This window comes from Mycteria americana, chromosome 3, assembly GCF_035582795.1.
Source record: "Mycteria americana isolate JAX WOST 10 ecotype Jacksonville Zoo and Gardens chromosome 3, USCA_MyAme_1.0, whole genome shotgun sequence".
NCBI classification, from domain to species: domain Eukaryota; kingdom Metazoa; phylum Chordata; class Aves; order Ciconiiformes; family Ciconiidae; genus Mycteria; species Mycteria americana.
Genome location: NC_134367.1, coordinates 28,534,821 through 28,548,749, shown reverse-complemented (window position 1 = coordinate 28,548,749; position 13,929 = coordinate 28,534,821). Strand labels below are relative to the sequence as shown.

The following is a 13,929-nucleotide window of genomic DNA, read 5'->3' as shown; positions in this document are numbered from 1 at the left end:
ACTTACATTCAAGTTCTCCCTTTTGTTTCTCTGGTGGTGGATTTAGGAGTGAATTATGTACAGCACAGTTCTGCAGATGTATTTCTCACTGTGTCAAAAAATTCCTGTTTACAGATAGTGAAGAACAAGCAGTATGACATGCATGTTGAAGTCACAACATTAAACCAAGAAAATGACAAGACTTTTGGTAATGAAGAGAGAATGTTTGAGGGATACAAAACATCTGAAGGGCTTAGGAGAGAAGACTTTGCAAAGATGAGCTCTTTCTTAGGGGAAGAGATTTTGAAAACTGTTGATGATACTACTCAGTTGGACTATTTTACAGAGGAATATGATGATATTAAATTTCAAGGGCTCCGACATGATGTAACTGCCAGACAGTTGACCGAAGTTAAACTTTTAGACAGGCTCACAGTTGAGCAGCTCCGTTCAGGGCAGAAAACTATTGATGAGGTTCAGAAAAGTCTTGAAAAATTTTTAACTAAACCTACAGCTATAGCTGGGCTGTACCTTGAATCCAGCAAAGAGGTACTCTCTTTTGCTTTAGCAGCAAAGAGAAGAATCATAGGAAAAGCATTGGCATTAGCATTTTTAGAGGCCCAAGCAGCTACTGGTTTCATCATTGATCCCACAACAGGTCAGAAATTCCCTGTTAATGATTCAGTTGTTAGAGGGCTTGCAGATAACGAATTCAAGAGTAGACTGCTTGAGGCAGAGAAAGCTGTTTTGGGCTATTGCTGTTCTGGGAAAGTGATCTCTGTGTATCAGGCTATGGAAGCTCGACTCTTAGAAAGACAAAAAGGTAAAAATATCCTTGAGGCTCAAATTGCATGTGGGGGAGTCATTGATCCTGTAAGAAGTGTTCGTGTACCTCCAGAAACTGCCGTGCAGCTTGGCTTGCTTAATAACACAATTTTAAAATTTTTGCATGAACCTTCTAGTAATGCAAAATGTTTTCATAATCCAAATAACAGGAAAGCTATGTACTACTGTGATTTGCTGAAAATGTGTTTGTTCAGTGTAAGCAGTAAATGCTTTCTGCTTCCAGTTGGTGAAAGGAAAATAAGCAGTCCATCAGCAGAGAAAAGTCATAAAATTTCTGTAGTAGACATCAAAACAGGAGCTGAAATGACTTCATATGAGGCTTATCAAAAAAATTGTATTGATAAAGCTACATATCTTGAACTTTCCAAACAGGAATTTGATTGGAAGGAGTCTACATGTTTTGACTCTGATGGGAATTCTTTTCTTTTACTTACAGATCTTAAAACTGGTGTACAGTTTAATATCGAGGAGACCTTAAATCAGGGTAGAATTGGCAGAGCATTAGTCAATAAATATAAGGAGGGCTTAATCACAGCTAATGAGTTTGGAGATATTTTAGTTAGCAGGTCACAGTCAAATAAAGATTTAAACAGTCCTATTGCAGGGTTCTGGCTTTCGGAAACCAATGAAAGAATTACAGTTTTAAAAGCCTCACGCAAAAACTTGGTAGATAGAGTTACTGCCATCCGGTGTCTTGAAGCTCAGGTTAGTACAGGAGGCATAATTGATCCATTTACTGGGAAAAAGTACAGTGTTTCAGAAGCTTTGCAAAGGGAGTTAATAGATGATGGTTGTGCCAAGCAAATCCAGCAGTGTGAACTAATCTTTACTGGGATCAATTACCCTGTAAGGAACACAGTTATGTCAGCTGTTGAAGCTATGCACGTAAATGCCATAGACAAAGAAATGGGTATGCGCTGCCTGGAGTATCAGTATTTGACTGGTGGGTTGATAGATCCAAAGTCTCATTCCAGATTAACAATGGAAGATGCAATTAAGAATGGTATTATTGATGCTGTCACAGCTACAAAGATGAAAGATGAAAAATTATATGTTAAAGTTTTAACATGCCCCAAAACGAAGAAGAAGTTAACCTACAAAGAAGCTTTAGAGACAGCTGTTTTTGACTGCCACACTGGGCTGCGATTGTTAGAAGCAGCTCAGCCCATGAAAACTGGAATTTCCAGTCTTTACTATAATTCGTAATGGAACAAAGATATTCGTACTCATTTTGGGGCCTGCTTTAAAACCCGTGCAAGTCAAGGAAAAAATCTGTGATGGCCTTTATGGAAAATCATAAATGGTGTTTTCTAATGTAATCATGAGTTGCTGTAAAACTAATTAGTACAAACCACTAATTAGTATAAAACACTAAAACTGAAATTACATATTACTTGTTACAAAGTTGAAATTTATAGATCAATTTAGGCAGATTCATAATTTCAAAATGCAAGCTATTTGTTCTTTACCTGAAGTTATGAAACCTTTACTATGTGTCTTTACCTGAAGGCTTTGTCTGACATTATCTACATGTAGGTAGGGTAAATCAGAAGTTACACTGGGGTTGATGAAGTTAACATCAGTGCAAAATGGGTATGTTTAGGTGAGACAAGAATCAGATTCTTGTATTAAAAATTGAAAGGGATTACCCATTTTGCGAATGAAGACAGTGCAGTATTTCATGTGACCTGATGCTTAATTTAATATTACAAATCAGTTTAAAGATATCATTTATTTTACAAAAGTGGCAATAAGGTATACAAGGGTTAAATCTGCAGTCCAGTAAACACGTATGCATAACTAATTTTTTTCACACTGGTATTTCATTAATTTTAATGGGCTACTCATATCCTAATCTTTTCTCTCACTTCAGGTAACTTCTTTTTTTTTTTTACAATCGTTTTTGTGGTCTAATAGGCAAATGAATTACTATTACATACCAAATTTAAAGAATTCCATTGAAATAAAATGTCTTCATTTTTACTTGTGATACATGGAAGGGCTTAAGCATGTTTTCTAAGTATTGATAAATTTCAAACTACCAACAGGTTGTAGTACTATAAAAAGAAATATATTTTCCTGTGCAGAAAAAGATGAACTGTCTCAGTATTTTACTTTTATTGTTCTTGTTTCTGTAGACATAAAAGCAATGTATTCTTCCTAATTGTAATTTAGTAATCCATGTGCGTAGATTGCAAAGTACTGATATCCTATGCTGGCTGTACATATCCACACCTGAGGGTAATGCAAAGGCAGCAATTCAAAGATACTTTATGTGCAAATGTTGTTTAGATTTTATCTGCTGAGTAATGGCTGGGAAGCTATGCTTTTTCTTAATATCAGTCATTTTACAGTGAATGTACATGTGTATGAATAAGCACCGTAATCATAATTACAAACAATTTGAGTAATTATTTTGTTAATGTCTGTAATTATGTGGCATTTTTGTTCCTTCATCAAAGTGTCATAGAAATTCATGTGGTGATAAATAAAAAGAAATCACTTTATGTTTATGTGATAATAATGCCATTGTGGTAGAATTGTGTTTCTAGGGATGTTAATGTTAAATATTCCAAAAATTTACATGTACATGTTTTTTACAATTCGCGGTGCTCATCAGAAGTCAATGGAAGAAGAAAAGAAGGAACATATTGAGAAAGCTGGGGATTTACTGAAATGGGTGTCAAACCTCAGCAAGACACTCAGCAAAGAAGAAGGAGAAAAGGCTGAAAAGACAGATTTGCCTAAGCAGCAGGTACACAGATGTCTTTTGGTAAAATACCACTTCCTCTTTTTAAGTCTCTGTGTTGATTAAAATGAGAAAATATTCCATAAATACTTTTTTCCTCCAAATCACCATCCACATTTTACTAAAGATGGGATTTCACATTTGGTTGTGAGTGGAGGGTTGGTAAATGAACACCAATGAACATGTTTAGGGACACAAACATGTTACTCGGGAAGAAGTGCAAGCTGCTTTTTACAGTCCTGGTGTGTGATGTATTCTGACACTGCAGAATGTCAGTTTAGAGAAACTAGACCCTGCAGACCATAACTCAGCCTTTGTATAGAGGGACAGCGCATCCTGGCAGGATGGCACTTTGTGGGTCTGCCCCCTTGTCCTGAAATAGTTCAGTGAATAAGTCTGGTAACTTCTGCCCTGGCACCAGGAAGGAGAGAGTTGGCAGGCGGAGCCTGAGGGCCAGGTTTCTTTTTACTCGCTTTTAGAAAGTTATTTTGAGGGGTCCTCTTATGGCATAGTCAAAACTGCTGTCTTAGGGAATACAGCAGGTGTTGACTGAGCCCTCTTTATTATCACACTAGTCCACAGGCTGCTGGAGTGGCCCATCTTGCTGCCTCTATTTAACAGGTACCTTGTCATTGTGTACAGTTGTAACTCTGACCATAAATTTCCATCTGTGAAGTTTCCTGTCATTTCTCACCGCTCTCCTGCTAGGCTTGGTCCACAAAATAGCTTAGTGGCACCTAAAAAGATTTCAGTAGGTGAAGGTCTGCCTGCACGCTGAGCAGCAGAGAGATGGAGCAGTAGCTTTTCCACATCCCTCAGTACAGGGCTGGATGTGTGATCATGCAAACATGATTTTGGCCCTCCTGGCAGCCTGTTCCTGCATTTTTATTTTGGTCACACATGCTGGTGCTGGTTTGAACCACTGGACCAGCGTGTGCATAAATCCAGCTTGCTGTCAGGCAGGGCGGCAGTCCTTCAGTCCCGATGGCCACCAGTCCCAGCGTGCTGCTTCTTCATAGAGGACCAGTGCTAGTTCTGTTACTGAGTTTGTCCCTATATCTATAGGAGGAAGTAAGCTTGTATTGATTTGAGCATATTGATTGGTAAATCACTAATAGTTAGGATCAGAATTTGCAAAACTGTTCAACACTGGTCTTTTTCTGCCATTGTTAATGACAACAGTGCAAATCTCTGTGAGTGTTGGGCCAGCACGCAACTCCTTAGAGCATCTCAGCTTACCACGGCAACTATGGCTGACATCTTCCCTGTCCAGCCTGAGCCCTCAGCGAGTAACCTGGGAGTTAGCCACCTCGGCTTCCTCCAACCTGTGGGAGATGGGCGTTTGCCAAGGGCGTTTCCTTCCCTTGTGAAATGGCCTGGCAAGGTAGCGTCACGTTCCAGAGGTGCCTGGTTTTGCGTCTCCACTGACTAGCATAGGTGCCTTGACAAGTTTTGTAGTAACATGTAGGCTAGTGATCTGATAGCTAATGTTAGCTGAAGTACAGTTCATGCAGTGGTTTGGGGTTGCTGTGGGGTGTAGCTGTGGAGTGGGTGAAGAAGCTGGTGCCAGCAGTGACAGGGCACAGACAGCAGCCGCAGCGATGCCAGTTCCCCAAGCACAGTGGAGCTCATGACCCCAGCTGCTGCCTCAGCCTGCTGACGTCGCCTTCTTGTGTAGTGCCTACAGTGCTTGCTCTCTTGGTTTCTGTCCAAGCAGCACAAGTGGTGGGATTGTGGCTCGCTGGTGGTGATTGCAAAGGGAGACTGGTCAAGACCGTGTTCAGGTCCTTTGACCCAGTGCACACAGGGACAGAACTGGTTGTGTCCAGACCCAGGTGAATGCAGGGCCCAAGCACTTGCTAGAGTTCTCTTAGCACTGACATTGAACGTATCTTGGGCTTGCTAATGAAGTCCTAGACTCTCCTTTGATACTTTGCCTTTATTTACCCAAAATGAGTGCTTTTCTCTGAAGAGACTGCAGGCGTTTTCTCAGAAAAGTTAAAAGATTAAATTCTCGCAAGCTCCTCTGCCAGAACAAGTGCTTTAGTGGAGATGACACAGAAATGATAGCAGGGAGAATATTAATAAGTAATTAATTTTTTCCAAGTGTTTGATACTGCATTTGTCTCCGTCACTGAATTTCATGAAGGTTTGTGGCCTTCTGGTATGTTTTTTTAAAAAGTTATCTCTCATCTTGGTGAGCGATTTCTTGAATGTGACATTGTACACATATCTTTATAAAGCTGCTTTAAACTGTACCAACTATAATAAGTGGTTTTAAATGATTGGCTAATTTTCAAACAAATAACATTTTAAAATAAATTCTTTGTCTGACCCAATAGTTTTCTAATACAAACAGCTTATTTAACCAAAAGGCATAGCACAACGACTTATCCATATATAAATGATACAATTCCATAGTAAATAATATCACTCTAAGAATAGCCTGTATTTAAAGAAAAAAAAAATCAAGTTCTTATACTATTGAGTTTAGTCCAGATAGAAATACTATGTTGTTTGTTTTTCTTTTTATATATGTGCATAGTTAAGTCTTGAACACAGGTGGTTTATTTTTCAGATTTCCCTGGATGAAATGTCAACCAAGAAAGAACAAATAGCTGAAGCTCTGCAGACCACTCAGTCATTTTTAGCTAAGCACAGTGACAAGTATGCCATTTTTAATTTTTGAAATAATGTAAATTAATTGAATCAGTACATACTGTTTACTTAAAAAGAAATCATATCCTTATCTTACAGTCCCAATTGCATTTCACCTACAAATATGTTAGTTTTTTTCTTTAAGTTTATAATTTTGTCTTCCTATTTGGGGAGTCTTGATGCAGTTTTGTTTATTTCAAGAATTTGGCTAGGTTTATATATCTCTGGTCAGCTTAAAAAACGTTAGATAGTAATATGCATTTGAAGTCAAAATAATTAACAAATTAGTAGTAAATTAGTACTTGAACTGTATGTCACAAGTTTGTTTCATCTGTGTCTGAAATCATGTTTAAGATACTAAATTGCTGACAGATCTCATGACTCCTTGCTGGCTGTGTTACCTGTCTTGACTGGTAATCGGGAGACAAAAGCATATGCAAATGTTAAATGCTTTAGTGATAATTCAACATACATTCTAGATTAATGTACCTTCTTTTCCTGAATGACTACAAGCAGATTATAGCTTTCTTGAACATGGTCATAATTAGGCTATATTTTTTTCAGACTACTTTTACTAGTCGTCCCCCCTGTCCCCCCCCCCCCTTTTTTTTAAGTTCAGGTAAGCAGATCACTCCCTGCAGGTTACAAATTACTCAGAGAGTTCTCTTTCTTCCATTTTTCTTTTTTTCTGAATAGAATGACAGATGAAGAGAGAAATGAAATGGAGAAGCAAGTCAGATCCCTCCAGGAGAGTTACAGCTTGTTATCCAATGAAGCTTTGAAGCAGCTGCAGGAAGCGCAGTATGTGGGTGATGAAAAGACGGAAGAAAAGGTAACAAGATTGAAACTTACATTTCAGTCTCTTTTGAGATTTACTGCATGGTTTTGGAACCACACATGATCAGTAAAAGAAGAAGCTGCAATTAACAGTGTGTAAAGGAACTTGAGATTTAATTGACTGAAGGTTTTGTGTATTTGCTATGGAATACTGTGTGTGACCTTACCTGTGCATATGAACATTCTGCTCATCAGATTTTTTTGTGAAGAGTCTTAATAATGTGTGCCTTGCATGAAGAAAGATAAACAAATCATTCATCTCTTAACTCTTCTCTTAAAAGCCATTCTTTGACTGCTAGATAAGTCTGTGTTTCTGCTGCAAAAATGTCACCATAAAATAACATGTTAATCTTTCCCATATATCACTCAGAAGCGTCCTAGAAGAAATCTGCTTTCAGTTTTTCTTAAAACTTATCGGGATATGAAAATGAGAGCACATAATGTGATTAGCTCTGAGACACTACAAATACATTTGTTAATGGATCTTAATCTTAAATATGGAATTGTCAAAAATTATGTTGCAAATGAGTGTTCTCATATACACATAGAGGCAGTGTCTGTGTAATTAGTTCAAATAATGTTGCCAAACTGACTTCATGCTTTCCATGCAAACTAAATGCAATATTTGGTGCTAGAGTATCGATTCCATATTGTTGAGTGTATATACAGAAGTGCTGTATGCTGTAAACATGAATAGCATGGTTGTTTTGAGTCACATACTGTTTCCAAATATTCTAACCTTTCACAGACATTTAGAGCATGAAAATTTGCCTTTCAGGTATATGTTCTATTTGCTCACTCTGCAATCATTTCTTCTATTGTCTTTCACTAACCCTATTTATGTATGCAAAGCATAGGTTTTCAATTCGCAGATGCATGTTGATTTTAAATCTTTTATCACATCGTGTGCTGTTGAATGACTGACATAGATCACTTGCGCATTTGAGCTGCTAACATTCACAGCATTCCTCCAGGCCTGGTAAGTACATGTTTTTATGCTTATCATGCATTCAAAATCAAAAGAAAACTTAAAATATACAGTCTGAAAATAGTGATAGATTTTCTTTTATATTCCTTTTTAGGTGAATAAAGTCATTGCTGGTGTCATTGACCAAACGACTGGAGAAGTCCTTTCAGTCTTTCAGTCTATTTTAAAAGGTTTTATTGACTATGACACTGGAATTAGATTACTCGAGAATCAACTGATCCTTTCTGGAATAATTTCTCCAGAATTAGGAGTATGTTATGATTTGGAAGAAGCTAAAGCTCATGCCTTAATTGATGAGCAGACTGTGTTGCAGTTGCAGGAATTAAGTAATGCAAAGAAGCTTATTTCAGAATCATCATTATCAAATCTTCCAGTTGTATCAGCTTTAGAACAAGGTCTAATTTCAGAACATTTGGCTATTAAAATTCTTGAGAATCAGCTTTCAAGTGGGCACTTGATTTTGCCATCTACTGGAGAAAACCTGACTTTGCAGAATGCTTTCCACAGAAACCTGATTTCTCCAACATTATATACAAAGCTTCTGGAAAGACAAGACACATGTAAAGATCTCATAGACCCCAACTGTGCTGAGAAGATTTCCCTTGAACAGATGGTTCATAGAAGCATAATACATGAAGAAACAGGGTTAAGACTCCTACCTGTGAAACCGCAAGAAAAAGGTAGAATCACGTTCAAATGTGGAAGGAAGATAACTATTTTGAGGGCAGCCCATGAAGGACTCATTGATCGGGAAACAATGTTCAGGCTGCTGGGTGCTCAGTTAATGTCTGGAGGTGTAATTGACCCTGACTCAGGGAAGCGAATGACTGTGGAAGAGGCCATGAGACAAGGGATGATAGATCAGGACACTGCTTGTGGGATCCTCACACATCAGGTTCAGACTGGTGGAATCCTTTGCCCAAATTCAGGACAACGCTTGACTGTTGATGAAGCTGTACAATGCAACTTAATATCATCTACCAGTGCACTGCTGGTATTAGAAGCACAGAGAGGCTTTGTTGGACTAATTTGGCCTCACACTGGTGAAATATTCCCCATATCAACTTCCTTGCACCAAGAGATGATAACAAATGAGCTGGCATTCAAAATACTAAATGATAGACAGAAAATAGCTGCGCTTTACATTCCAGAAACTTGTGAAATAGTCAGTCTAGATAAGGCTGCACAATCAGGGATAATAGACATCAATACTGTATCTGTTTTGACCAATGTGACTTTACCAGATAAAATGCCCAATGTAGAAGAATTAGAGTCCCCTTGTAAAAATGCTGCAAAGTGGTTATCGATGTATGAATTTCTGCCATCTGTATTTCATGACTGGGAGGAGGAACATGAAGGTTCTGGCACAGAAGACCCTGTATGTCATAATTTAGATCAAGCTAAGAAATTATTCATATCTTATCTGATGGTAAATAGTTATATGGATGCAAACACCGGAGGAAGACTTTTATTATATGATGGACAACTGCAAGAAGCCATCAATATGTTGCTGGAAGGTGATGGTGCTGTGTACAATGCCGATGTGTCAGAAATGGAGTTTAATAACAAATACACAAGCCCGAAAGGAATTAACCTAAAGTCGGCTGACAGCGTCCGCTTTAATGATGTCACAGGCGGTGTTCAGGGTGATCTTTTAGGTGCTGAGAATACTTCTAATAACAGGAAATTAAATCAGTTTGAAGATTTTGGGAATTACATATCTTTACAGGGAGAAGACCTCCATGTGTGTAGACCAGATGTTTGCAATGCTATTGGTACTGAGCAATCAGAATATACAGAGGAGATGTTGTTGACTAACCCTACAGAACTCAGAAGTGTAGTAAGTAGCACTCAAAAGTCCATGAACAGAAATACATTCAGAGGTCTTCCGGAGGTGTCTGAGTGGACAGAACTGTGTAAGCATAACAGTCAGAAGGCAAGTTCAGGAAACATTGAAGGATATCTTCCAAATCGCTCAAATCCAAATCTTATTTCAGAAACAGAGAAAGAAGAGACTTATATGGCAGGCAGTCTAGGTAATGAAAACAGGAACGATAAAACCTTACAAGATTCCTTGAGTATGAATGATTTGTCAGATAATGAAACCTGGAGAGAACTGGAAAGGTGCACAAAATACGGGCCTCACATTTTGCAGGCTGACAATAGCAGAATGGTACTGGATAACAGCAAGAAGGATGATTTTCAGGGAAGTCTTGGGTCATCAATCAGTGCAAATACTGAGTATAGACTTCCAGAAGAATTGGTTAATCAGTGTGGTGACACACCACAGTTTGAAGATAATGAATGTAGTGAGCAACCTCTACAGGACTACGCTAATGTACATAACAGGCCATCCCTAGAGGACTATCTTTATCTACATGGCAGGCCATCCATGGAGGATTGTACTGATTTGTGGAGTAAGCTGTGTCTAGAAGACAGTGGAGACATGCACTGCAGGCCTTCATTGGATGGTGATACTGTTAGACATGATGGACTGCCTGTGGGGGACAGTAACAGCACAGCACAAAGGCTAACAGTAGAAGAAAGCAATCTTACATTCGAGAAGTTACTGCTGTGTGACAGTAGTTCTGACTCGTCAGTAGAAGGGAGTGTTGGCATCCCACAGTTTGAAAGTAACTGCTTGCAGCATGAATGTGGTGAGGTAGCCTCTGAAGATGACAGCTCTCAGTTTGATGATGATGACGATGATGCCTATGAAACACCTCAGGTTGATGATGATGACAGTGATGTCTATGATACTCCACAAATTGATGATGATGATTCCTATGACACTCCTCAAGGTGATGATGGCTTTGATACCTTGCAGTTGGGGGATGATGATACACCAGAGCCAGAATTGTCTGGAACATCAGTTCCATTAGGTTTTCTAGAGGAGAGAGGTGGTCTAATAACCCTGAGAGAAGAGACCAGCTCTTTTCAAGAACTTGCAACTAATGCTGGAAGGAGTGTCCGTGTAAATCTGACAGGTCCACCTGAGAGCGTAAATATAGCTTCTGCAATTGCTGAAACTATGGAAAGAATCCCTGGGGAGGAAAGGGAAAGAACAGGGAGCTTTGGAGAGAAGGAGCAAAAATTACCAGTTACTCTGGAGAGTGAAGGAAGAAAGGAGGGAGGCCCTAGTTCTTTACGGAAGATGTATGAAGCAGAAGTACAAAACAGAAATGAGGAAGATGAAATGAAAGCAGAAAGTGACTCCTATGAGGATGAATCTGAAGCTACACAGGAGGAGGAAGATTATGAGGAGGATTATGATAGTTATGATGACTCTGACACTGATTCTGACAGTGATGAAGAAATGGATATTTTTTATTCACATCATCAATGTATAAACAAAGGTGACCAGCTGGTAATTTCCTTAGGAGACATAGAAAATACTGATGAAAATAATCAGAATATTGATGACTGTTGCTATTCTGTAGGCCACAAGACAGGATATATTTTGCAATTCCAGTCTAACCATGAAAATGGAAAACTACCCTCAGGAAAACGTGAATCTGCATCGGATGTTTCTGAGGCAAGATGTGTTGGTCTCACATGTACAAGTGAAGAAGACAGACAGCAGGAAGCAGAAGATGAATATGGAACTTGCGTCAAAAGTAAACACATGTTACAAGATACTACTGAGCCTATTCAGTCTGAAAATACCTTTGACACTAAATGGATGTCCTGTAAGAGTGAAGAAAATAATAAAACACAGCTTAAGGTTCCAAGTTCTCAGCTTCTTGATGATACTATGACATTTGATGTTAGTGTAGCAGCATTCCTAATTACAAAGCAAGCTACTGATGATGATGAAAGTACTCAGACAAATTTGCTTTTCTCAGAACATTTTACTGATAGCATGAATAAAAACAATAGTACCGTGCCAATGTTACATTCAAATAATGGGCAAAGACAGAGAGAAGCGGTATTTGCAGAGGAAAAAGTATTAAATGATATGGCTGGTATGGAACCACTAAAGGAAAGTTCATCCCAAATGGACAATAAATTCCTTGTGGAGATGCCTTATGTGAGTGATGGTGATAGTTCTCTTAGTGACCAAGTACATCCAGTCACCAGTTGGAAGCATGGTCAAATAGGAAGACGTTTTGAAATTCTTACAGAAAATAAAAATAGAGTAAATATTATGGAGGAATGTGATATCATGGGGCAAAGTAAAATTCCCATTCAGATGGAAAGCCTTGGGGAAATATTTGATGCATCAGTAATTAAAGTTGATACAGAAAGTCCTGTTTCAAGTAAAGAAAAAGTAAATGTTGATCAAGCTTTGCTTGACATTGGAGATAGTGCAAAATCAGATGAATTTAAGAGAGATTTTAACATTTCCGCTTCTTTAAAACAACATACAACAGACATAAAAGAAGGTAGCCATTCAGAATTGGATAAAACTGAATCCTGTTGCTTTGAGGACAGGGAAACAGGGAAAAAGGGTATACAGAATGAAAAGGATTTTCTACTAAATACGGAAGAAATGCATTCAAGTGAATTTAACACTTATTCTTTTCCCCCAACTGATACAATGACACCAAAGGAAGTTAGCATAACTAAAGAAACAGGGACAGTTACATGTCAAAATACTGACAGTGTTCTTCAAGACTTTTCAGAAAGCAAGAGCAGCAATGATAGTGAATTTTCCCCAATAAAAGCAGGTTCTTTAGAAAATATTGAGGATGCCAAAGAATCAGGGGATGGGAGTGAAGCGCTACCTTCTGGGAGTCATACCCATACCACGGATGTTTCTTCTGCAATTCTGAGCATCGTAGGGGCTGGCTTGAATTACGGTACCCAGAAAGAACATGAGAAGCTGAAAAATACAAAGGGAGAAAATTTTGTGGCTAGTGAGACTTCTTCCCTTGGAAATGGTTTAAAAAAAAAAATGTCCATGGAGTCATTACAAAAGGAAATGGGACCCTGCAAAGATTTTCAAGTAAAGGAAGGTATTTCACAATCGCCAGAAATGTCTGACACACTAATGGAAGACTTAAAGAATATATTACGAAGGAAATTGAAAATGGGACATGTTTACTGCAAGCAGGAGGGTGAACCCCTAAGTTACTCTGATACCAAAATTTTAATGCAAAATTTATTTACAATGGTTAGAAGCACCCATCTGGGGAGTGACACGTCTAGTGAGTCAAATCTCAAGCAAATAAGCAATGCTGTTAGAACTGCATTAATGGTTACCACACCATGTACAGAGCCAAAGGACAGTGATGCTCTTTCATTGCTTTGGCCTGACTGCAGAAGTCCTGATCTTCTTCGTGATATTCTGAAGCAGGAACCCTGCAAGCAAAAGATGGATGATCCGGGTGAACGGGAGAGTGAAACAGACATGAAGGCTCCTGTTCCAAAACTGACTACTTCCGAACTTCTGGAGATTTTTCAAATCTCACCTGGAGATGAAAGTACAAGCAAGTTAGAGGAGCTGATAAGTGGTTTGCTTACGAGCTCACAGGTTGCTGGTATCACCACAGAACATGAGGGTAAAGGCAAAGTAGAGGGGCTTTGTACGCTTTTCTCAACAGAACAATCGGAGTTTGGATCAAAACTTGCTAAAGAGAAAACATTGGCAGACGACACAGCTGTTGCTTGGAAAAGTGACCAGGAGCATGGGAAGACAGCCAGCCTGTTCAAAGGCTTTACTGAGCCTGTTTTCAAAACAAAAGAAGCAGTCCTGGAAGACACCCCCACTAGCATGGTAAGTAACAACAGCTGGTATGTGCTGTGTGTCCTGTGTTAAAGGAATTGCATGAATCCTTTCAAGTGCTGGAGAAAATAATTAAACTGGAAAAATGGTTGAAAAATTAAATGATAAATTTAAAATAAATTATAATTAAAAGAAGGACTTTTA

General features: G+C 38.7%; 1 protein-coding gene across 19 annotated transcripts in view; it reads left to right on the top strand.

The window, feature by feature from the left end:
- The window catches only part of DST (dystonin), a 313,545-nt gene that overhangs the window by 187,582 nt on the left and 112,034 nt on the right, over positions 1-13,929 (top strand). For 11 of the 19 annotated variants that reach the window (XM_075498103.1, XM_075498099.1, XM_075498102.1 and 8 more), the window contains 4 exons: positions 3,446-3,580; positions 6,153-6,241; positions 6,929-7,064; positions 8,152-13,776. In XM_075498103.1, coding sequence (XP_075354218.1) covers positions 3,446-3,580; positions 6,153-6,241; positions 6,929-7,064; positions 8,152-13,776 — 5,985 coding nt within the window. The other 8 variants (XM_075498106.1, XM_075498109.1, XM_075498107.1 and 5 more) reach the window with 2 other exon arrangements.